Genomic DNA, 24,540 nt, shown 5'->3' with positions numbered 1-24,540 from the left:
AGATATACAATCATGTTGTCTGCAAAGAGACTATTTAACTTCCTCCTTTCCTATTTGAATACCCTTTATTTCTTTTTCTTGCCTGATTGCTCTGGCTAGAACTTCCAGTACTATATTGAATAGGAGTGGTGAGAGAGGGCATCCTTGTCTAGTGCCAGATTTCATAGGGAATGCTTCCAGTTTTTGCCCATTCAGTATAATATTGGCTGTTGGTTTGTCATAAATAGCTTTTATTATTTTGAGATACATTCCATCAATACCTAGTTTATTGAGGGTTTTTAGCATAAAGGGCTGTTGAATTTTGTCAAAGGCGTTCTCTGCATCAATTGAGATAATCATGTGTTTTTTGTCTTTGGTTCTGTTTATGTGATGAATTATGCTTATAGACTTGCGTATGTTGAACCAGCCTTGCATCCCCAGGATGAAGCCTACTTGATCATGGTGGATAAGCTTTTTGATGTGCTGTTGCAATCGGCTTGCCAGTATTTTATTGAAGATTTTTGCATCTATGTTCATCAGGGATATTGGCCTGAAGTTTTCTTTTCTTGCTGAGTCTCTGCCAGGTTTTGGTATCAGGATGATGTTGGTCTCATAAAATGATTTGGGAAGGAATCCCTCTTTTTGGATTATTTGGAATAGTTTCAGAAGGAATGGTACCAGCTCCTCTTTGTATGTCTGGTAGAATTCGGCGGTGAACCCATCTGGACCTCGGCTTTTTTTGGGTGGTAGGCTCTTAATTGCTGCCTCAACTTCAGACCTTGTTATTGGTCTATTCAGGGTTTCAACTTCTTCCTGGTTTAGGCTTGGGAGGATGCAAGTGTCCAGGAATTTATCCATTTCTTCCAGGTTTACTAGTTTATGTGCATAGAGTTGTTTGTAATAATCTCTGATGATGGTTTGAATTTCTGTGGAATCTGTGGTGATATCCCCTTTATCGTTTTTTATTGCATCTATTTGATTATTCTCTCTTTTCTTTTTTATTAATCTGGCTAGTGGTATGTCTATTTTGTTGATCTTTTCAAAAAACCAGCTCCTGGATTTATTGATTTTTTGAAGGGTTTTTTTGTGTCTCTATCTCCTTCAGTTCTGCTCTGATCTTACTTATTTCTTGTCTTCTGCTAGGTTTTGAGTTTTTTTTTGATCTTGCTTCTCGAGATCTTTCCATTTTGATGATAGGGTGTCAATTTTAGATCTCTCCTTGCTTCTCATGTGGGCATTTATTGCTATATATTTTCCTCTAGAGACTGCTTTAAATGTGTCCCAGAGATTCTGGTATGTTGTGTCTTCGTTCTCATTGGTTTTGAAGAACATCTTTATTTCTGCCTTCATTTCATTGTTTATCCAGTCAACATTCAAGAGCCAGTTGTTCAGTTTCCATGAAGCTGTGCGGTTCTGAGTTTCTGAATTCTGAGTTCTAACTTGATTGCACTGTGATCTGAGAGACTGTTATGATTTCCCTTCTTTTACATTTGCTGAGGAGTGATTTACTTCCAATTATATGGTCAATTTTAGAGTAGGTGCAATGTGGTGCTGAGAAGAATGTATATTCTGTGGATTTGGGGTGGAGAGTTCTGTAAATGTCTATTAGGTTTGCTTGTTCCAGGTCTGAGTTCAAGTCCTGGATATCCTTGTTAATTTTCTGTCTCGTTGATCTGTCTAATATTGACAATGGGGTGTTAAAGTCTCCCACTATTATTGTGTGGGAGTCTAAGTCTCTTTGTAAGTCATTAAGAACTTGCCTTGTGTATTTGGGTGCTCCTGTATTGGGTGCGTATATATTTAGGATAATTAGCTCTTCTTGTTGCATTGATCCTTTTACCATTATGTAATGTCCTTCTTTGTCTCTTTTGATCTTTGTTGCTTTACAGTCTATTTTATCAGAGACAAGAATTGCAACTCCTGCTTTTTTTTTTCTCTCCATTTGCTTGGTAAATCCCTCCATCCCTTTATTTTGAGCCTTTGTGTATCCTTGCATGTGAGATGGGTTTCCTGGATACAGCACACCAATGGGTTTTGGCTTTTTATCCAATTTGCCAGTCTGTGTCTTTTGATTGGGGCATTTAGCCCATTTACATTTAGGGTTAATATTGTGTGAATTTGATACTGCCATTTTGATGCTAGCTGGCTGTTTTGCCCGTTAGTTGATGCAGTTTCTTCATCGTGTTGATGCTCTTTACCATTTGGTATGTTTTTTGGAGTGACTGGTACTGGTTGTTCCTTTCTATGTTTAGTGCCTCTTTCAGGAACTCTTGTAAAGCAGGCCTGGTGGTGATGAAATCTCTGAGTAATTGCTTGTTCGCAAAGGATTTTATTTTTCCTTCACTTATGAAGCTTAGTTTGGCTGGATATGAAATTCTGGGTTGAAAGTTCTTTTCTTTAAGGATGTTGAATATTGGCCCCCACTCTCTTCTGGCTTGTAGGATTTCTGCTGAGAGATCTGCTGTAAGTCTGATGGGCTTCCCTTTGTGGGTAACCCTACCTTTCTCTCTGGCTGCCCTTAGCATTTTCTCCTTCATTTCAACCCTGGTGAATCTGACGATTATGTGCCTTGGGGTTGCTCTTCTTGAGGAATATCTTGGTGGGGTTCTCTGTATTTCCTGGACCTGAATATTGGCCTGCCTTGCTAGGTTGGGGAAGTTTTCCTGGATGATATCCTGAAGAGTATTTTCCAGCTTGGATTCATTCTCTCTGTCACATTCAGGTACACCTATCAAACGTAGATTAGGTCTTTTCACATAGTCCCATATTTCTTGGAGACTTTGTTCATTCCTTTTTACACTTTTTTCTCTAATCTTGCCTTGTCGTTTTATTTCATTGAGTTGATCTTCGACCTCTGATATCCTTTCTTCTGCTTGGTCAATTCGGCTGTTGAAACTTGTGTATGCTTCACGAAGTTCTCGTGTTGTGTTTTTCAGCTCCATCAATTCACTTGTATTCCTCTCTAAGTTGTCTATTCTCATTAGCATTTCATCAAATCTTTTTTCAAGGTTCTTGGTTTCTTTGCATTGGGTTAGAACATGTTCTTTTAGCTCACAGAAGTTTCTTATTACCCACCTTCTGAAGCCTAATTCTGTCAATTCATCACACTCATTCTCCATCCAGCCTTGTTCCTTTGCTGGTAAGGAGTTGTGATCCCTTGTAGGAGGAGAGGCATTCTGGTTTCGGGTGCTTTCATCCTTTTTGTGCTGGTTTCTTCCCATCTTTGTGGATTTATCCACCTGTCGTCTTTGTAGTTGTTGACTTTCAGATTGGTTCTCTGAGTGGACATTCAGTTTGTTGATGATGAAGTTATTTCCTTCTGTTTCTTAGTTTTCCTTCTAATGGTCTGGCCCCTCTGCTCTAGGACTGCAGAGGTCTACTCCAGGCCCTGCTTGCCTGGGGATCACCTGCAGTGGCTGCAGAACAGTAAGGGTTGCTGTCAGTTTCTTCTTCTGCTTTGTCCCAGAAGGATACCCACCAAATGTCAGTCTGAGCTCTCCTTTATGAGGTGACTCTTTGGATATATGGGGGTTAGGGAGCTGCTTGAGGAGACAGTCTGTCCTTTATAGGAGCTCAAGTGCTGAGCTGTGATCTCCATTGTTCATTTAGAGCTGCTGGGCAGGTACGTTTAAGTCTGCTGCAGCAGAACTCATAAACCCCCTTTTTTTTCCCCCAGGTGCTCTGTCCCAGGTAGTTAGGGCTTTATTTATGAGTTTCTGTTGTGCTGCTGCCTTTTTATCAGGGCTGCCCTGCCCAGCAAGGAGGCAGCCTAGTTACTGTCTGCCTGCAGAGGCTTTGCTGAGCTTCTGTGGGCTCCGCCCAGCTGCCATGTGAACTTCCCTGCAGTCCTGTTTATACGGGTGTAGTTAGAACTGCCCAGCTCTGTAACGGCGGACTCTCTCTGTAGTGGTGGGTTGCCTCGGCAATGGAGGGCTGCCTCAGCAATGGAGGACTACCTCCATAGTGGTGGAGTGCCTCGGTAATGGCAGACGCCGCTCCCCCACAGAGCTGGACCTTCACGGGTTCAGCTGTGCTTGCTGTGAAACTCTCAACCCAGAGTGTTTCCAATTGCTGTTTTTTTGTGGGGGTGGAACCAGCCGAGCCTGATCACCTGGCTCCCTGCCTCAGAGCCTTTTTTTTTAGTTGAACTGTCAACTCTCTCCCAGGTGTTCCAGTCGCCTGTTGAAAAGTCACCGGGATCTGTGTGATTTTCCGTGTAGCGACCCACTGTGCCAGCTGAAACAGCGGCACTGAGATTCATGGCGTTTTTTTGCCCAGGAATCTTCTGGCCTGGCTCCCTGTTTCAGTCTCCTTTTTAATCAGATGAATGGGCGACTCTGCCTTCCCAGAGCTCCAATCACCAGCTAAAACAGTGCCTGGACCCATGTATTTTGTACTGAGAACCGCTGCCCTGGGGTGCCAGCAAAGCAGCCATGCTGGCGACCCGTGGGGCTCCTCCACCTGGGAATCTCCTGGTCTGTGGGCAATAAAAATCTGTCTGGAAATGTGGCCTCCACTCACCCTCTGCGCTTTCACTGGGAGCTGCAATCCCGAGCTGCTCCTAATTGGCCATCTTGGATCCAACCCCCAACCCTAATCCGGCCATTTGTATATTTTCTTTGGAGAAATGTCTGAGTTCTTTGCCGTGTGTGTGTGTGTGTGTGTGTGTGTGTGTGTGTGTGTGTATGTGTACAGTAGAGATGGGTTCTATGTTGTCTAGGCTGAACTTGAAGTCCTAGGCTCAAGTGATCTTCCTGCCCCTTCCATTCAAGTAGCTGGGACTATAGGTGCAAGCCATCATGCCTGGCTCTTTGCCCATTTTTTTTTTTTTTGAGATGGAGTTTTGCTATTCTTGCCCAGGCTGGCGTATAATGGTGCGATCTTGGCTCACCGCAACCTCCGCCTCCCAGGTTCAAGCGATTCTCTTGCCTCAGCCTCCTGAGTAGCTGGGATTACAGGTGCCCGCCACCATGCCCAGCTAATTTTTGTATTTTTAGTAGAGACGGGGTTTCACTGTGTTGGCCATACTAGTCTTGAACTCCTGACCTCGTGATCCTCCCAACTCGGCCTCCCAAAGTGCTCGGATTACAGGCGTGAGCCACTGCGCCCAGCCTGCCCATTTTTTAAGAGGGTTGTTTTATTTTATTTTTATTTGTTGTTTTATCTTGAGTTGTTTTTAGGGTTTTGTTTGTTTATTTTTACTTCATTTTGTTAGGCAAACACAACTTTCAGTCTCTTTCAAAACATTTTACTTAAAGGCCTTGAAAGAGAAAATGAGGGCAATCATCCAGACAATTCAGTCTAAAAGTAAAGTACAAGATTGCCTCAAGAAGCCTGACTCTGTTCCTGATTTGGAGCTCTCTTTTTACCTGTGTTGTAGGGTAAACTACTTCAGCTTACCTGCTCTGACTCTTGACTTGTCTTGAACTATCATTATTTGGGGCCAAGACTAGGTTAAGGTGAGGGAGATACACTCCTTGGATACAAAATTGAAGGGAGCACAAAAAAAACAAAACAACAACAACAAAAAACTCAGTAGTCAAGTAATATTTTAGTGCAATTCTTTTTTTTTCCTTTTTTAAGAAAAATTTATTTATTATTATTTTTTTCAGATGGAGTCTTGCTCTGTCACCCAGGCTGGAGTGCAGTGGCACGATCTTGGCTCACTGCAACCTCTGCCTCCTGGGTTCAAGCCATTCTCCTGCCTCAGCCTCCCCAGTAGCTGGGATTACAGGCATGTACCACCACACTCAGCTAATTTTTATATTTTTAGTAGAGACAGGGTTTCACCATATTGGCCAGGTTGGTCTCAAACTCCTGATCTTGTGATCCACCTGCCTCGGCCTCCCAAAGTGCTGGGATTATAGGCATGAGCCACTGCGCCCAGCCTTCTTTTTTTATTCTTTGAGACAGAGTCTCATATTGTTGCCCAGGCTGGAGTGCACTGGGGAGTGAACACTGCTCACTGCAGCCTTGACCTTCTGGGCTCAAGTGATCCTCCTGCCTCAGCCGCCAAGTAGCTAGGTCTACAGGCTTGTGCCACCATGCCTGGCTAATTTTTGTATTTTTTTGTAGAGATGGGGTTTCGCCATGTTGCTGAGGCTGGCCTCGAACTCCTGAGCTCAAGTGATTCACCCACCTTAGCCTCCCAAAGTGCTGAGATTACAGGGTCTGAGCATAGTGGCTCACATCTGTAATCCCAGCACTTTGGGAGGCTGAGGTGGGTGGATCACTTGAAGTCAGGAGTTCGAGGCCAGCCTGGCCAGCATGGCAAAACCCATCTCTACTAAAAATATTTTTAAAAAATTAGTCAGGCATGGTAGCACACACCTGTAGGCCCAGCTGCTCAGGAGGCTGAGGTGGGAGAATTGCTTGAACCCAGGAGGTGGAGGTTACAATAAGCTGAGATGGCACCACTGTACTCCAGCCTGGGTGACAGAGCGAGACTCCATCTCCAAAAAAAAAAAAAAATTAAGTTCTTTTTACATGATCAAAAGTTAGCTACTGTTATTGTTGTATCTTCCTTTTCCAAAAGGGTCAGCAGTGCTGGCCACAGATAGATGCTCCACAGATGCTCGGTCATCTCAGTGCCATGAATGATCGATCCAGGCACCAAGCCAGAGTGGAAGATATTTTTTCAGATGGGTGGGAATTTCAGGCCTTCTTAAAATACTCTACCTTGCATCTTCTAGCTTTTTCTTGGAAAAACATGTAGGAAAGCATGTATAGTTCTAGCCTCAGGTAGAATACTGACTCAGTGACCTAGAATTGAGACAGAGTCTAGCATCAGATTTTGGGAAGCAGTGAACTTAATAGGTACTGAGGCTTTTTGTCAAGGGATTGAAGAACTATTTTGGTGCATTTTTTTTTTTTTTTTTTTTTTTTTGAGACAGAGTCTCGCTTTGTCACCCAGGCTGGAGTATAGTGGTGCAATCTCAGCTCACTGCAGCTGCCAACTCTTAGGTTCAAGCCATTCTCCTGCCTCAGCCTCCTGAGTAGCTGGGATTACAGGTTCACACATCCATGCCTGGCTGATTTTTGTATTTATAGTAGAGATGGGGTTTCAGCATGTTGGCCAGGGTGTTCTTGAACTCCTGACCTCAAGTAATCTGCCCACCTCGGCCTCCCAAAGTGCTGGGATTGCAGATGTGAGCCACTGCGCCTGGCCAGTGCATATTTCAATCAGATCTAAGTAACCTTTATGACTCCAGACACAATCTCACTGAGCTCTCTTTTTTTTCATATGCATAGTGAAAGCACAGGTTATAAGGTCCCTTTCCACTGTAAAGTGTTATGCATCTTTGTCGAGGAAGATGGGAAATGACTGTTGTCTCAATTCTCTTCACTTGTCCTTGGACAGAGCTCACTCTACTCTGGATGAGGACCTGGAAAGATGGCTGCAGCCACCTGAGGAGAGCATGGAGCTACAAGACCTTCCCAAGGGCTCTGAAAGGTTATTGTTCCCCAAGAGGGGATCCTTTTCTTCTTTTTCAGGAAGTGGGGCTAGGTTTTAGACTTCTCAGAGAATGAATGCCTGGTGATGGCATTACATTGATTTAGATAAGCTAGCCTTGACTTCATCTGTCTGCACTCACATTTGCCCCTCTTCCTCTGACCACTCACAGTACTTAAGATATTGATTATCAGATTCTTATCAGTATAGACAGAGGCTTCTAAGTTTGCTGTATCTTGGCCCTTCTACCTTTGATATTTTCATCAGTCATTTGAATTAAATCAGAAAAGGCATGCTTATCAAATTTTTAGATAACACAAATCAAGGAATGAATGCTGATGTGATGAGTGATAGACTGAGGATTCAAAATAATCTTGACAGATGGAAATGTTAGATTCTATAAAAGATAAAGGTCAAAGATTCAAAATTACAGAATGTATGAGACCTGGCCTAATTGGAGAAGTCATCAGAAGCTCCTGCTCACTATAATTTCATTGAGGGCAAGAAATATGTCTTATTTTTGTATGCCCAGCACTGAGCCATGCATCTTGAGACATGATGAGAAGTCAAGAAATTCTTCCTGAGGAAGACATGGGCAATGACTTTGTGAGGCCTCAGTTTGATGAAGTGCTGAAAAGGTCAATGCAGCATTGATGCTGGATATATAGAAATGTACTGTCCAGATGATGGGAATGTATTTTTTAGAGGACTCCTAGGACACACATGGGGCTCCTTCCTGGGTGTCACATTTTAAAAGAGATACTAACAAACACAAGACTGTGGCTACAGAACAGAGGTCTGGAAACCATGTCATGAGAACAGCTGAAGGAGCTGAGAAGCTCAGCGTGAGAAAAGCAGATGGAGAGGAGAATTTGATAGCTGCCTTCAGATTCCTGAAATATTGTGAAGCGAAGAGAGTCAGCTTACTTTTCTGCCCCAGAAGACTGACTAGAGACTAGAAAGTGCAGAGTAACAGATTTTTATTCAGTAAAGCACAAACCTAATAGCTACAGCTATGTGATAAAGGGAAACAGCTGCCTTTACACTTACTTTAGCAATGGTTACTGCTGCTCAGGCAGATCTTTTGAGGTCAGGAGTTCAAGACCAACCTGGCCAACATGGTGAAACTCCAAATGCCTGTCTTAGGCATTTGAACAGGGGCAGAAGATAACCCAAAGGCTTCCTTCAACTCTTGAGCCTGTGATTCTATTAGTGAGAAAATATTAAGAGGGGAAAAATCCCTTTTCACTCTAGCTGGTTTTATTTTCTCTCTCATTTTACATATTTTGTTTTCACTATCCATCAAATGAAAACAGAAGAATCCCTAAACAGTGTTATTTTGGTTCAACCAGCATCCACCAAGCACTGACAGTGTGCAAAGCACTGTGCTAGGGGTTGGAGGTACCACAAAGAGGGATAAGATGGCTCTGTCTATAAAGAGCTTCCAGCTGGGCTGGGGAGATGGTTTCTGCTTAGTAGTTTGACAAACATGGTCTTAAATTGTGAGATACTTAAATTACTCACATATTTCACTTAGGAGAGAGTTTTGGGAAATGAAGATAAGATGATAAAATACACTTTAGTTTTGAAAAGGACACCAATCAAAACATAAGTAAAATGCCTTTTTTTTTTTTTTTTTACTTTGAGGCAATGTAGCATACTGGTTGAAAGTAGAGTCTAAGCCAGACTGAGTCTGAAGTCAGATTCCAGCTCTAGGAATTATTAGGTGTGTAATTTAGTTAAATTACAAATTTCTCTTTGCCTCAGTTTCCTCATTGCTTAATGGGGATGGCAATGATAACTACCTTATATAGTTATGAGAATTAAATGAGGTAAAATAAATTATAGCTCTTAAACCAATGCCTGGCCCACAGAGAACACTTTCGTTAGTGCTAGTTATCATGTTTTGTTTTTTTTTTTGGAATATAGTTCTGTTTTCTTGGCTGTTAATGCATATGTTTTTATTCCCTAAATCATTGTTGTTAAAGGGAGACAAATACCGATGATCAAGAAGTTGGTGAAGAGAAGAGAAAAAGGGAAGATAGCATCACGCCAGAGAGAAGGAAATCAGAAAGTGTTTTAGGGACTTCTGAAGAAGGTATGAATTAATGAGTGTTTCTAATGTAGTCTATAGTCCTTGGGCTTTGATGTGCACCAAAGTTATTTAGAAATGTTTCCCAGATGTTATACATAATCCTCCTACCTTTGATAATTTATCTTTCCCTGCAGTTCAGCCCAGGTTTTCTGTTAATTTCCAATCATAGCTTTATCACAAAAACAGTAATAACATCCAATTCTATTTCTAAAGCAAGCTTTTGCCCAGTCTCATCATCATTATCTTGCACATTGTCTGGAGAGATGTTTTGCTTCTAATTGTCCAACATCTTCAAAAGAGTTTTAAATTTAGCTCACAAATCGAAATCTATTGCTGCAAAATCCAATAAGAAATAATATTTTATGAAATTTAAATGGAGTCTACAAGTAATGTGAAAATTATAAATTAACTTTAATTTTAAAACTATTTTGATAGAGCTTGAAGGCTTCTGATATGCCCTTTACAATGATGCTCTCCTGTATTTAAGTTCTTCTTACTCAGGGAATGAAGAGATATTAACTCTTTCAGAACATCTGGTATTCCTTTTATCCCTTTCTGATTTCCTTCTCATTCTGCCCATCTCTGCCCTGCTTTGTGCCTCAGAATGCTGGCCTGAGTGGACTGCATCTCCTGGGCTCCCTGTTAGCCAGCGATAGGCCCTAGCAGAAGATGATGGGGCTAGAGAGAAGTTGGGGTATTACTTTGCCTTCCTGCTTACTTTAGCACCTTGTGCCTGGTAGAAGTGGTGTTTCTCCTCAAGTGTGGCTTCTATAGGCAACACATTCTTTCCAATTCCAGCTCTCATTAGGCTCTAGTAACTAACCTCTCATCTCCAACACTCAGTTCCTTCAGACTTAGGCTTCCCACTGCTGCTAATCACTGGATGTCTTGACATTCCTTGTTTGTTCCCTTAACTCTAACTAAACCTCTGTATGTAGTCACTTCATTAAGGATCTTTCTTTGAACCAGCCATGAGTACATTCAGTTTCCTTGAGAACCCTGACTGCACAGGGTCCAGAGTATGTAGGCATTTAGCTATTAATAATATTGATTTCACTGAGAAGATAATACAGGAACTTTGTGAATTAGTGACATTAGTGTCCATTGCTGCAGCAGAAAACTGTAGAATGTTATGAGGGGAAGCCCAGTAACTGTGTTTTTAGAAATAGTTGATCTGGCAGAATAGAACAACAATTGTAGGTATAAGGCTGGTGGCCTCTCCAGAAGCTCGGACACCGCACCCCCCTCACCAGGAGCTCAGACACACCCCCTTCCCTCGCTGGGAGCTCGGACATACATTCCCACCCCCTCACCGGGAGCCCGGAAAAGAAGCCCTGCCAGGACCTACCCGATAGCATTTTGTCCCATCCAGGCCCCACTCCCCGCCTAGTATTTTGTCCCATCCGGGCCCCACTCCCCACCTAGCATTTTGTCCCATCCGGGCCCCACTCACCTTGGGCACAACCAATCAAACGCCTCCACTCCCTATAAAACCCCACGTCTGAGAGGAGTCCATGGGACTTCTCCGGCCCCTCCTGTCAGACCGCAGAACCTCGCCTGGGAGCCGAATAAATTCACATTGGATCTTCTTGTGCTGGCCTCAGTTTCTTCTTTTTAAACAAGGCAAGAACCCAACAACCCTTACAGTAGGTAAAACAGTCTACCCTAAATTAGAGGGAGCACTAAGATGAATGCTGGCACCCCTTTGACCTAGAAATTAATCATGTGGTTTTTTTCTTCCTGTTATATTTCATCAAGATGAACTAAAACCCTGTTTTTGGAAGCGACTAGGTTGGTCTGAACCATCCAGGTAATGAGATATCAGATGTTTGCAGATCAAAACTCACTGTTTATAGACGACAGAAGCAGACTTGAAAACATTTACATGTCTAAATACACATTAATGACAAAGACTTGAATTCAGACAAAGTTGCTCAATTTTTAAATGTTAGTGTTTATAGTTAATTAAAATACAAAGTGAGGCTGGGCACGGTGGCTCACATCTGTAATCCCAGCACTTTGGGAGGCTGAGACAGACGGATCATGAGGTCAGGAGATTGAGACCATCCTGGCCAACATGGTGAAACCCCGTCTCTACTAAAATACAAAAAAGTTAGCCAGGCATGGTGGAACATGCCTACAGTCCCAGCTACTCAGGAGGCTGAGGCAGGGGAATCGCTTGAACCCAGGTGGTGGAGGATGCTGTGAGCCAAGATCGTGCCACTGCACTACAGCCTGGGCGACAGAGCAAGACTCTGTCTCAAGAAAAAAACAAAAAAAAGCAAAGTGAAATTACTGCCAACTTTGATTAAATAAGTGACAGAGTGAGCATAAGAACAGTTTTAATATGGAGAGAATACAGAAGATGCTGCTGTCAATTGCTTTCCCATCATTTTGCATTTCCATGACACACTATTGGTCATAATCCCCCTTGATTATAAAGACCAAAATCCCTTTTCCTTAAATTTAATTGAATAAAAAGAGGATGTGGTTTGTGTTTTTAAAAAATATACACAGCAACTAAAAACTTTTTTTGTTCTTTAAAAAACATGTTCATAGGATAATCGTGCTGGATCAGAGTGACTTGTCAGACTGACTGGAATTGGATCGTAGATGGACTTCTGGCTTGAGTTTGAGTGTCCTGGTTGTGAGCTCCTTTCTTCTCTTTCTGCTTCAGTTACTATCAGGGCAGCAGTTACAGTTCTGTAAGTCCCACTTCGTTCAGCTGCCACAATAGACATCATCATTTGGCCCTCTTTGTTAGCAGCACATTCAACCATTTGTTTTCAGTCAGATTTCTGAAAAGTACGAAGTAGTTTTGATTGTAAAAATTTTTGGTTGTGCCTAGAATGGCTTTGGTTTTGTTGATGTTAATTTTCAAAAACTTCAACTCTTGTTATATAATAAAATGTTTACTTTTAATAACAAGTTTCAGCTGTGTAAGATATATTTCTGAGTTTAGTTATTGGGAGTCGGGGAGAGAACTGCCATCCAAAGAGGCTTCAGTTTCTGACAAATATGCAGCTACTGCTGCTACCCATTATACATACTGGTACTAGTCATCTGTGTCTCATAACAGAACTACAGCCCATCCACCTGGCTGAAATTGCTATATTCCCATTCCAGCTAGAATTGGCTCACACAATCAATGTACAGGTAGTGGCCAGACGTGGTAGCTCACGTCTATAATCCCAGCACTTTGGGAGGCCAAGGCAGGAGAATTGCTTGAGCCCAGGAATTTGAGGCTGGCCTAGGTAACATAGGGAGATCCTGTCTCTATAAAAAATTTAAAACTTGGCTGTGTGTGGTGGCTCATGCCTGTAATTCCAGCACTTTGGGAGGCCAAGGTGGATGGATCACGATGTCAAGAGCGAGACCATCCTGGCCAACACGGTGAAACCCTGTCTCTACTAAAAATACAAAAATTAGCTGGGTGTGTTGGTGCACACCTGTCGGGAGGCTGAGGCAGGAGAATCGCTTGAACCTGGGATCGAGCCACTGCACTCCAGCCTGGCAACAGAGTGAGACTCCATCTCAAAAAAAAAAAAAAATTTAAAAATTAGCCAGACATGGTGGTGCATGCCTATAGTCCTAGCTACTTCCAAGGCTGAGGCAGGTTGATCACTTGAGCCTAGGGAATTGAGGATACTGTGAGCCGTGATTACACCACTACACTCTAGCCTGGGTGCAGAGTGAGACCCTGTCTCAAAAAAAAAAAAAAAAAAACAGTAAGTACAGGTAGCAATAAAGTCCTAAGATAGTTTGAACTCATTAAGATGAACAAACATTATCTCCCATATATTTTGTATTGTACCACTAAGATCATAGCATTGTTTCTAATTTAGCTTCTTGTGATGACTGACCAGATATATTTGTGCAATTTTTTAATGTACCTTAATATACCTCCAGTTTGGAATCTTTATAATAAAAAAAAATGTTTTTTTTTTTTTGGTCTTTGAGACAGAGTCTCACTGTGTTGTCAAGGTTGGAATGTAGTAGCACCATCTCAGCTCACTGCAACCTCTGCCTCCTGGGTTCAAGTGATTCTTGTGCCTCAGCCTCCCGAGTAGCTGGGATTACAGATGTGCATTACCATATCCAGCTAATTTTTGCATTTTCAGTAGAGATGGGGTTTCACCATGTTGGCCAGGCTGGTCTTGAGCTCCTGACCTCAAATGATCTGCTTGCCTTGGCCTCCCAAAGTGCTGGGTTTACAAGTGTGAGCCACCATGCCTGGCCATGAATAAAAACATTTTCTTAGAAGCTATGTGCTGTTGTGCAGTACTAGCCAGCTAATATTTTATTCTGTCTTGGTGAATAAATAGTAGGTCTTTAGTTTGTCAAAACGGAATAGTTCATGTCGTGGATGGTTATATTTATACTTCCTTGCACTCAGAAATTTTAGCCTGCACAGATAAAATGAGAAGGTACAAATCTATTTGACCATTTTAAAGTAAGGAAACAGTTACTTGCTATTCTAACCAGAGGAAAACCACTAGAAAATAAATTAGTTTATAAATTATACTAGGTGACAAAAATTTTGGTTTTCTCAGGGGCAGGATTTCACTTTGTTTCCCAGGCTGGAGTGCAGTGGCACAATCATGGCTCACTGCAGCCTTGAACTCCACCTCAGCCTCCTAAGTAGCTAGGACTACAGGCATGTGCCACCACATCTGGCTAATTTTTTATTTATTTTTATATTTTATTTTTGTTATTTTTTTTTAGACGGAGTCTCACTCTGTCACTAGGCTGGAGTGAGTGGCGCGATCTCGGCTCACTGCAACCTCTGCCTCCTGGGTTCCAGCAATTCTCCTGCCTCAGCCTCCTGAGTAGCTGAGATTATAGAGCCTGCCACCATGCCCGGCTAATTTTTGTATTTTTAGTAGAGATGGGGTTTCACCATGTTGGTCAAGTTGGTCTCGAACTCCTTACCTCAGGTGATCTACCCGCCTCAGCCTCCCAAAGTGCTGAGATTTCAGGGAGCTACCGTCTTTTTTTTTTTTTTTTTTTTTTTTTTAGACAGAGTTTCACTCTTTGTTGCCCAGGCTGGAGTAAAATGGCATTCTTGGCTCACTGAAACCTCCACCTCCTGGGTTCAAGCAATTATCCTGTCTCAGCCTCCCAAGTAGCTGGAATTACAGGTGCCCACCACCACGCCTGGTTAATTTTTGTGTTTTTAGTAGAGATGGGGTTTTACCATGTTGGCCAGGCTGATCTCAAACTCCTGACCTCAGGTGATCCACCCGCCTCGGCCTCCCAAAGTTCTGGGATTACAGGTGTGAGCCACTGTGCCAGGCCTTTTTAAAAATTTTTTTGAGATGGAGTATCGCTCTGTCACCCAGGCTAGAGTATAATGGCACAATCTTGACTCACTGCAACCTCCGCCTCATAGATTCAAGCAATTCTTTAATTTCAGCCTCCAGAGTAGTTGGGATTTCAGGGGCATGCCACTACACCCAGCTAATTTTTATATTTTTAGTAGAGACGGGGTTTCACCATGTTGGCCAGGATGGTCTCAAACTCCTGAACTCAAGTGATCTGCCCACCTGGATCTCTTAAAGTGCTCGATTACAGGCGTGAGCCACTGCGCCCAGCCACTGTGCTTCTTTAGTATGCTTCTTCTCCCACTGTCGTTACCTATTTCAGACTTCCGTCCCTCACTTTGCATAAACTCTTAACAGATGACTTTACCTCCAACTTTACAGAAAAAATAGAAGCCATCAGATGGGAATGAACTCAGCTGCCTGCTACCAAACCAAAACTACTGACACGGTCACATCTATTTGTGTAGAACAGAACAACAGTTGTAGATGAAGCAGTCTGCCCTACACTAGAGATGGACCTATCTACACCTACTCTTTTCACTTTCCTTCCTGTTATACTGAAGAAGGTGTCCTTCTTCCTGTCCTTGGCCAATATCATCTTTTGTCCACTCGGTTATCCTTTCCAGGTTATCATTTCTCTTTTCAGTAGCTTCAACCTACCCCTCATTTTTTTTGAGACAGAGTTTCACCATGTTGCCCAGGCTGGACTCAAACTCCTGGGCTCAAGTGATCCTCCCACCTCAGCCTCCCACATAGCTGAGACTACAGGCTTTCATTATTGAGCCTGGCTTCTTTTCTTTTCATCAGCATTAACATACTTGGATTTTCCTATCTTTAAAAAGTGTTTCCTGAATCTCACCTCCTTTTCCAGCTACTGTCTCATCCCTCTCCTCCCACTGCAACAAGAGTTCTTGAGAGAGTTGTCTATACCTGCTATCTTTACTGCCTCATCTCCCACTCCTCAGCCCATTAGAATCTGAATTTTACTCCTTCCATTCTCTAGTAGTCATTAAGATCATAGTGACTCGGGGCCAAGCAGTGGCTTACACATGTAATCCAAGCACTTCGGGAGACCAAGGCAGGTGAATCACCTGAGGTCAGGAGTTTGAGATCAGCCTGGCCAACATGGCAAAAACCCTGTTTCTACCAAATAGAAAAAAATAGCTGGGCATGGTGGCGCATGCCGGTAATCCCAGCTACTCGGGAGGCTGAGGCAGGAGGATCACTTGAACCCAGGAGGTGAAGGTTGCAGTGAACTGAGATCCTGCCACTGCACTCCAGCCTGGGCAACAGAGCAAGATGCTGTCTCCAAAAAAAAAATCAGCTACTCATACTCCTAAGTCTGATGGATACTTTGGCCTTCTTGTCATTTGCTCTTAGTCTGTTCCCTTGGCTTTCCTGATGTTACACTCTGGTTTTCCTTCTATCTCTCTGATTACTCCACCTCAGCCTCCTTTGGCGGTTCCACCTCTATCTTTTCTCACTCCAAGTTTTTCTCCTAAGACACCTCGTTCACTACCATGCCTTCAGTTAGTGTCTATATGTATACACTGGCAGTTCCCAGATTTGTATTGTAGTCTAGGACCAGGTTTCTCTTCTTAGCTCATATTACTACCCATATATTTGATGTCTCCACTTGGACTGAATTCTTAGTCTTAACTTTCTCCACCTCCAGCATTCCCCTTCCAGAGTATTGCTGTCCAGTCAGCCACTCAAACCAGAAACCCAGGAGTCATCCTTGACTCTCCTCCCATTCCTTTACTCCTTACATTAAAAAATCAATCAGGCCAGGTGCCTTAGCTCATATCTGTAGCCCTAGCACTTTGAGAGGCCAAGGTGAGAGGATTGCTTGAGGCCAGGAGTTTGAGATCAGCCTGGTCAACATAGCAAGACCCTGTTTCTATAAAATATTTAAAAACTAGCCAGGCGTGGTGGCATTTGCCTGTAGTCCTAGCTACTTGAGAGGCCGAGACAAGAGGATTTCTTGACCCCAGGAGTTCATTGCAGTGAGCCATGATCGTGCTACTATACTCTAGCCTGGGCAGCAAAGCAAGATACTGTCTCAAAAAATAATAATAATAATTGGCAAGGCATAGTGTTGCACACCTATAGTCCCAGCTACTCAAGAGGTCTCTAAAATCTATGTCCTTTATACCCACTTCTTTCCATTTCTATTGCTACTACAGTCATGCAGACTACAATTAATTCCTCCTTGGACCATTGCAACAGCTCCCTGAAGTGGCTTCTTCCATCCAGTCTCACACTCAACAGATCTTTTTTGAATGACTCCTATGTTCCATGCACTACTTTAGGTGCTGGGATGATAGTGAACAAAGCAGAGTCCCTGCTGTCCTGGAGTTAAATGAACAAATAGATTACATGGTAAATATGAAGAAAATGGTAAATAGGTTGAAGTTATAACTGAGTTAGGGAGCAACTTAACATTAGCTAGGGCTATTCAAGGGAGAGTTGCTCTGAAGAAGTGACCCTTGAGCTTTGATTGGAATGATGAGAAGGAGCCAGTCTTGTGACTCTGGGAGATGAACATGCCAGCAAGGGAATGGCAAGTGCAAACGTCCCACAGGAAACACCTAATGAGAGCAGCAGGCCAGTGTAGAGGAGAGTAGTCTGGGGGGAGGCTGGTAGGGGATGAAGTGAGGCTGGAGACCGAGCAGGGGAATTGTAGACCATAGTAAAAAGTGGAAATCCAGTGGAAGGTTCTAAGTAAGGGGACAGAGTGGGGTAAAACAAACTGAGTTACATTTTTAAAAAGATTTCTTCAATACTCTTGCTTCTCTATATTTTTTTCTACAATCTTTTTTTTTTTTTTTTTTGAGATGGAGTCTCACTCTGTTGCCAGGCTGGCATGATCTCAGCTCACTGCAACGTCTGTTTCCCAGGTTCAAGCGATTTTCCTACCTCAGCCTCCAGAGTAGCTGGGATTACAGGCATGCACCACCACGCCCGGCTAATTTTTGTAGTTTTAGCAGTGCTAGGGTTTCACCATGTTGGCCAGGATGGTCTCGATCTTCTGACCTTGTGATCCGCCTGCCTCGGCTTCCCAAAGTGCTGGGATTACAGGCATGAGCCACCATGCCTGGCCTACAATTATCTTTTTAATATGAAAAAAATAATTGTTCTATTTCCTAGTTTAGGTCTTTGCCTGTTGCTCTTAGACATAACTGGATTCCTCTCAGTTCTTCAAATACATTATGGCACATACTGTTCACCCTGCGCAGAATGTCCTTCCTCATAGGTACTTCGTTCAGTTCTTAGCTTACATTTAACTTCCTCAGGGAGTTTTCTGAAGTCTGTGAACCTTAGACTAGGTTAGGGCCCTCTGTAAGATAATCCCATTGTTCCTTGCCTGCCCACCACACATAACCACATTTTTATTTCATAGCATGTAGCACACTTATAAGCCAATAGAATGTTCTACCACCACCTGTCTCCATATAATTGTAAGCTACACAGGCCAGGGATCATGTCTGGGTTGTTCATTAAGGTATCCCCAGCTCCTAGCACAGAACCTATACATATTAGGTGCTCAACAAGTATTTGTTAACTGAGTATTTTAATCTTCACAATAACACTAAAAGTACTTACAAAAGAGGAGACTACCCAAAGTGGGTTCCACGGCCTTCCCAAGATCATACTAAATATTATTTGCATACTTACAGTAAAACACTAGCTTACCCTGAGATTATAGTTTAAGAGTGCCCTAAGCAAAGTTTCAGGATTGTGAAAGTGGACCAAGGGCCAACTTCTAGTTAAAACTCACTGCTATGGTTTGAATGTTTATTCTCTTGAAACTCAGGGTGAAACTTAATCCCAATGCAACAGTATTAGGAGGTGGGCCTTTAAGAGGTGATTGGGTCATGAGAGTTTTATCCTCTTGAATGTATTAACTCATTAATGGATTTATGGGTTATCATGGAAGTTGACTAGTTATAAAAGTCACTTTGGTTCTCTCTTGTGAGCCCCTTTTGCCTGTGATGCCCTCTACCATGTTATGATGCAATAAGAAGGCCCTCACCAGATGTGGCCTCTCACCTTGGACTTCAGAGCATCCAGAACACTGTAAGAAATACATTTTTTTCTTTTCTTTTCTGTTTTTTTGTTTGTTTTCTGAGACAGAGTCTCACTTTGTCACCCAGGCTGGAGTGCCCTGGTGCTATATCTGCTCACTGCAACCTCCGCCTCTCAGGTTCAAGCAATTCTCCTGCCTCAGTCTCCCGAGTAGCTGGGATCACAGGCACCTACTACCATGCTCGCTGCAACCTCCACCTTCTGGTTTCAAGCAATTCTCCTGCCTCAGTCTCCCGAGTAGCTGGGACTACAGGCATTCGCCACCATGCCCAGCTAATTTTTGTATTTTTAGTAGAGACGGGGTTTCACTATACTGGCTAGGCTGGTCTCAAACTCCTGGCCTCAAGTGAGCTGCCTGCCTCAGCCTCCCAAAGTGCTAGGATTACAGCATGAGCCACTGCGCCTGGCCAAACGCACCCTTTCATTGCCTGTACAGGGCAGATAGCTTTCCCTGCCACCTCCTGATTTGCTGTGCTACTACCGAGGGCCAACTTGGTTAGGGGCAGGTTCCTGACTCCTACATTTTTTTTTTCTTTTTAAGAAATTACCCAGTCTTAGGTTTCTATTATAGCAACATAAAGCAGGCTGACACTGTGATGACATGTCCTTTATGAACCTCATCCCAATCTCCATATTTATTCTGTGGATTTTGTGCCAAGTTTTTAGAAATGACTAAGTCCTTCAAGATGAGAAAGCAGAGAGAATATGTAGCAAGTTCTAAACACATAGATGATTTATAAACATCAGCTCACTGTTGAATGAAATTATTGGAGTACCCTTGGAAAGTTTGGATTATTAGAAATTTTCAGAACAAGGCTGGGCAGGGGGTTCAGGCCTGTAATTCCAGCACTCTGGGAGGCCAAGACAGGTGGATCACCTGAGGTCGGGAGTACAAGACCAGCCTGGCTAACATGGTGAAACCCCATCTCTACTAAAAATACAAAAATTAGCCGGGCATGGTGGCACACGTCTGTATCCCAGCTACTCAGGAGGCTAAGGCAGGAGAATCGCTTGAACCCGGGAGGTGGAGGTTGTAGTGAGCCAAGATCACGCCCCTGCACTCTAGCCTAGGCAACAGAGTAAGACTCTGTCTCAAAAAAAGAAAGAAATTTTTGGAATAAATTTCAGTTGCTCTTTTCCAAATACATTATTTTTGGCCCCTTTTCTGAATGCTAATAGTAATGTTACTCATATGTGTTGGTATCAGAAGTGAGTTATAGTGATGTACCCCTCAAGAGCTCAGAAATAAGTTGGTTCTCTGGGAGTTAAATAAGTAAATCCCACTCTCCTACTGAATGCTACTAATTGTATAGAGGAGCAAAATTAAAGGACTTTTAATAAACGCATGGTTGAAACAATGCTGCAAAAGAAGAGTAAGGAGGAGGGACTTGTCCTGCCAGATATTAAGGCATAGTATAAAGCTGCAATAAACAGAGTGTGGCATTGGCATAAAAGTGGAAAGAATTATAGAACATAATAGAGAGTTTCTAGCCTGGGCAACATAGTGAGACCCCATTTCTACAAAAATTTAAAAATTAGCTGGGTGCGGTGGCACACACCTGTGGTCCCAGTTACTCAGGAGGCTGAGGTAGGAGGATCACTTGAGCCCAGGAGATTGAAGCCACAATGAGCTGTGTACACACCATCACACTCCAGCCTGGGTGACAGAGCAAGACCCTGTCTCAAAAAAACCAAAAAACCCCAAATAGTCCAAAAAACATACCAAAGAATAAAGTTTGGGAATAAAGAATAGGAGATAGTGGGCTAGGCGCGGTGGCTCACACTGTAATCCTAGCACTTTGGGAGGCTGAGGTGGGTGGATCGCTTAAGGTCAGGGGTTCAAGACCAGCCTGACCAACATGGTGAAACCCCGTCTCTACTAAAAATACAAAAATTAGTCAGGTGTGGTGGCTGGCACCTGTAATCCCAGCTACTCAGGAGGCTGAGGCAGGAGAATCGCTTGAACCTGGGAGGCAGAGGTTGCTGTGAGCCGAGATCATGCCATTGCTTTCTGGCCTGGGCAACAAGAGCGAAACTCAGGCTCAAAAAAAAAGAATGGGAGATAGTATGTATCAAATTAGATTATTTAACAAAGGACTTTGGGATAACTGACCAGCCACTTGATTCAGCCATATAAAAGCTGAATCCTTGTACCAAAAATAAATGTCTGATTAAACAAAAATGTTAATGTAAAAAATAAATACATAAAGTTAAGAAAATATGTGTAAAGGATATATATACATATATTTTAGATAGAATCTTTTGCTTTTGCCCAGGCTGGAGTGCCATGGCACTATCTTGGCTCACTGTAACCTCTGCCTCCTGGGTTCAAGTGATTCTCGTGCCTTAGCCTCCCTAGTAGCTGGGATTACAGGTGTGCACCACCATGCCCAGCTAATTTTTGTATTTTTAATAAAGACAGGTTTTCACCATGTTGACTAGGCTGGTCTTAAACTTCTGACCTCAAGTGATCTTCCCACCATGGCCTCCCAAAGTACTGGGATTACAGGTGTGAGCCACCTCACCCAGCCATATGTGATGATTTTTTAAATCTTGGAGGAGGAAAAGCTAAGCCATGGCTTCAAAGTAAGAAGATATTGGTGGATTTTAGTACATAAAAATGTAAAACTTCTTTATTGCAAGTAATGCCTGAACAAGATTAAAGTCAACAAACTGAGTGGAAATAATTGCAATATATTGGATACACAAAAGGTTTATATCCCTAATATACAAAGAGTTCTAATAACCTGTAAGAAAAAGACAAACACCTTAATAGAAAAATAGGCAAAGAATAATTTGCAAAAGAAGCTGTACATATGGCCAATTAGCATATTAAAAGGTATTCAGTTTAACTTGTAATCAAAGAAATGAAAATTAAAACATAGTTGTTTTTCACCTAGCTGATTGCAGAGGACAAGTATTGATAATATCTAAGGTTGCTGAGAGAATGGGGAAACATATCTTTTTTTACTGTGTTGGGGGTATAAATTGGTATTACCTCTCTGGAGGATATTTGTCAGTATGTATTTTAAATGTGACTACTTTTTGACCCAGAAATTCCATTTAGACCAGTATGTCACAGATTTTATTGTACATATGAATCACTTGGGGGTCTTGTTAAAATACTGATTCTGATTGAGTGGGTCCAAGGTAGGGCCCAAGCTCCTGCATTTCTAACAAGCTCCCAGGTGGTGCTGATGACACTGGTCCATGGACCACACTTTGAATAGAGAAGATTTAGAGAACTTTATCCACACCCTGGTTGCACATTAGAACCATCTGAAGCATTTTAAAAAAATACTGATGCTCAGACCTTACCCCCAAATTATTTGAATCATTTTGTCTGAGGTGGAGCATGGGCTTTGAAAGCTCTCCAGGTGATTCTAATGTGCAGCCAGGATTTAGAATTATTGTCCTAGGAGAAAATTGGACTATACACAAAGATATATTTATAGAAATATATGTTTATTGCAATATTGTTTATAATATTGAAAAGTCAGAAACAACCCAGATGTGGTGGGCTACTCAGTAGGTTGAGGCAGGAAAATCATTTGAGCCCAGAAGTTTCAAGGCTTTAGTGCAGTGTGCTCAGGCCTATGAAGAGACACTGCATTCCATCCTGCAAGAAAAAAAGAACCTAATGTCCAGCAGTAAAGGACTAGTTTAAAAAATTCTGGAACAACCATAAGTAGATTAATTAGAAATTATATCATAGAGATAGATTTATTGACAGAAAGGTGTTCATCACATGTTATGGAATAATGCTAGTGCTAGGATGCTAGGAAGTTTATAATAGGACTTTATGTAAACTTATAAATAAATATCTATATTTGGTAAATGCATAGAAAGATATGTGGAAAGATGCTTATTAAAATAGTAAAGGGGTCCTCTTAGGTGATTTCAACTTTTAATAATTATTTGTAGAGCTATTTTCTAATTTTTAAAAACATTTATTTATTGGGTCAGACATGGTGGCTCATACCTGTAATCCCAGCACTTTGGCAGGCCAAGGTGGGCAGATGACCAGCCTGACCAATATGGTAAAACCCTGTCTCTACTTAAAATACAAAAATTAGCCGGGCATGGTGGTGCATGCCTATAGTCCCAGCTACTCAGGAGGCCGAGGCAGGAGAATCACTTCAACCAGGGAGGCAGAGGTTGCAGTGAGCTGAGATCACCCCACTGCACTTTTTGAGACTCTATCTCAAAAAATATATATTTATTTGTTTATTTTATAGAGATGGGGTCTCATCGTGTTGCCCAGGCTGGTCTGAACTCTTGAGCTCAAGTGATCCACCCACCTCAGCCTCCCAAAGTGTTGGGATTACAGGCTGAGCCACTGCATCCAGCCAAAGCTGTTTTCATTTTGGTGAATAGAAGGGGTTTAGAAATACTTAAAACTGGCTGAGCGGGGTGGCTTATGCCTGTAATCCCAGAACTTCAGGAGGTGAGGCAGGTGGATCACGAGGTCAGGAATTTGAGACCAGCCTGACCAACATGGTGAAACCCCATCTCTACTAAAAATACAAAAAAAATAAGCTGGATGTGGTGGCACACACCTGTAATCCCAGCCACTCAGGAGGCTGAGGCAGGAGAATCCCTTGAACCTGAAAGGAGGTTGCAGTGGGCCGAGATCCTGCCACTGCACTCCAGTCTGGGTGAAAGAGCAAGACTTTGTCTCAACAACAACAAGAAAAAAATACTTAAAACACAGGCCAACCACAGTGGTTTATGCCTGTAATCCCAGCACTTTAGGAGGTCGAGGTGGGTGGATCACTTGAGGCCAGGAGTTTAAGACTAGCTTGGCCAACATGGCGAAATCCCATCTCTACTAAAAATACAAAAATTAACAGGGCATGGTGGTGGGTGCCTGTAATCCCAGCTACCCAGGAAGCTAAGGCATGAGAATTGCTTGAACCCAGGAGGTGGCTACAGTGAGCCAAGATCGTGCCACTGCACTCCAGCCTGGGCGACAGGGCAAGACTCTGTCTCAACAAAAATAAAATATTTAAAGCTAAATCAATGGGAAGCAGGACTAGAATGTCATAATTAATAGCTAAACCTAATCAATTGTATTATAGCTCATTTGAGGAAAAACTGTTAACAGAAGAGAATGGTCAGTGTAGAGCATAGAAGAATGAAGCTGACCATCCTATAACCTCAATGACCCTTCAGAGTTCATGATAGAATGTTGGATATAGTAGAGTCTATGTCTAAAAGACAGAGAGAAAGAACATGTGAAAGGGAGAGAGAGGTGACAGAGTCTCCTCCAAAATGGTCATCCAAATTGGAAAGTTACTCTTCAGAAGAGAACCAGAGTCTGGCTAATTAGATGGCTGACAGGATCATGAGAAAGGACATTAACATTTGTTATGTGACACCCATGTGCCAGGCAGTGGTTTCCAGGTGAAGAAACCAAGGTCCAGGCAACTCAGGTAATTTCTCATAGGTACCCAACTAGTCATTTATGATAGAAACCAATGACTAACTACAAATCCTTCTTTTTTTTCTTTTGAGACGAAGTCTTGCTCTGTTGCCCAGACTGGAGTGCAATGGCACAATCTCAGCTCACTGCAGCCTCCACCTCCTGGGTTCCAGTG

The 24,540-nt window shown here is 42.6% G+C and overlaps 1 protein-coding gene across 8 annotated transcripts in view; it reads left to right on the top strand.

Moving 5' to 3' along the window:
- Positions 1 to 12,444, top strand: part of TEX14 (testis expressed 14, intercellular bridge forming factor) — a 93,436-nt gene extending 80,992 nt beyond the window's left edge. For 7 of the 8 annotated variants that reach the window (XM_064378409.1, XM_064378405.1, XM_064378403.1 and 4 more), the window contains 4 exons: positions 7,340 to 7,432; positions 9,421 to 9,530; positions 11,286 to 11,337; positions 12,087 to 12,444. In XM_064378409.1, the coding sequence (XP_064234479.1) occupies positions 7,340 to 7,432; positions 9,421 to 9,530; positions 11,286 to 11,337; positions 12,087 to 12,123 (292 nt within the window). In that variant the 3' untranslated portion in view covers positions 12,124 to 12,444. The remainder of the gene's footprint in view (positions 1 to 7,339; positions 7,433 to 9,420; positions 9,531 to 11,285; positions 11,338 to 12,086) is intronic. The other variant, XM_064378404.1, reaches the window with a different exon arrangement.
- The last annotated feature ends 12,096 nt before the right edge of the window (positions 12,445 to 24,540 follow it).

Source organism: Aotus nancymaae, unplaced genomic scaffold, assembly GCF_030222135.1.
Source record: "Aotus nancymaae isolate 86718 unplaced genomic scaffold, 86718_ANA_hifiasm-v0.15.2.pri h1tg000018l, whole genome shotgun sequence".
NCBI lineage: Eukaryota > Metazoa > Chordata > Mammalia > Primates > Aotidae > Aotus > Aotus nancymaae.
Note: the sequence above shows the minus strand (reverse complement) of the source record. Positions and strands in the feature narration are given on the sequence as shown.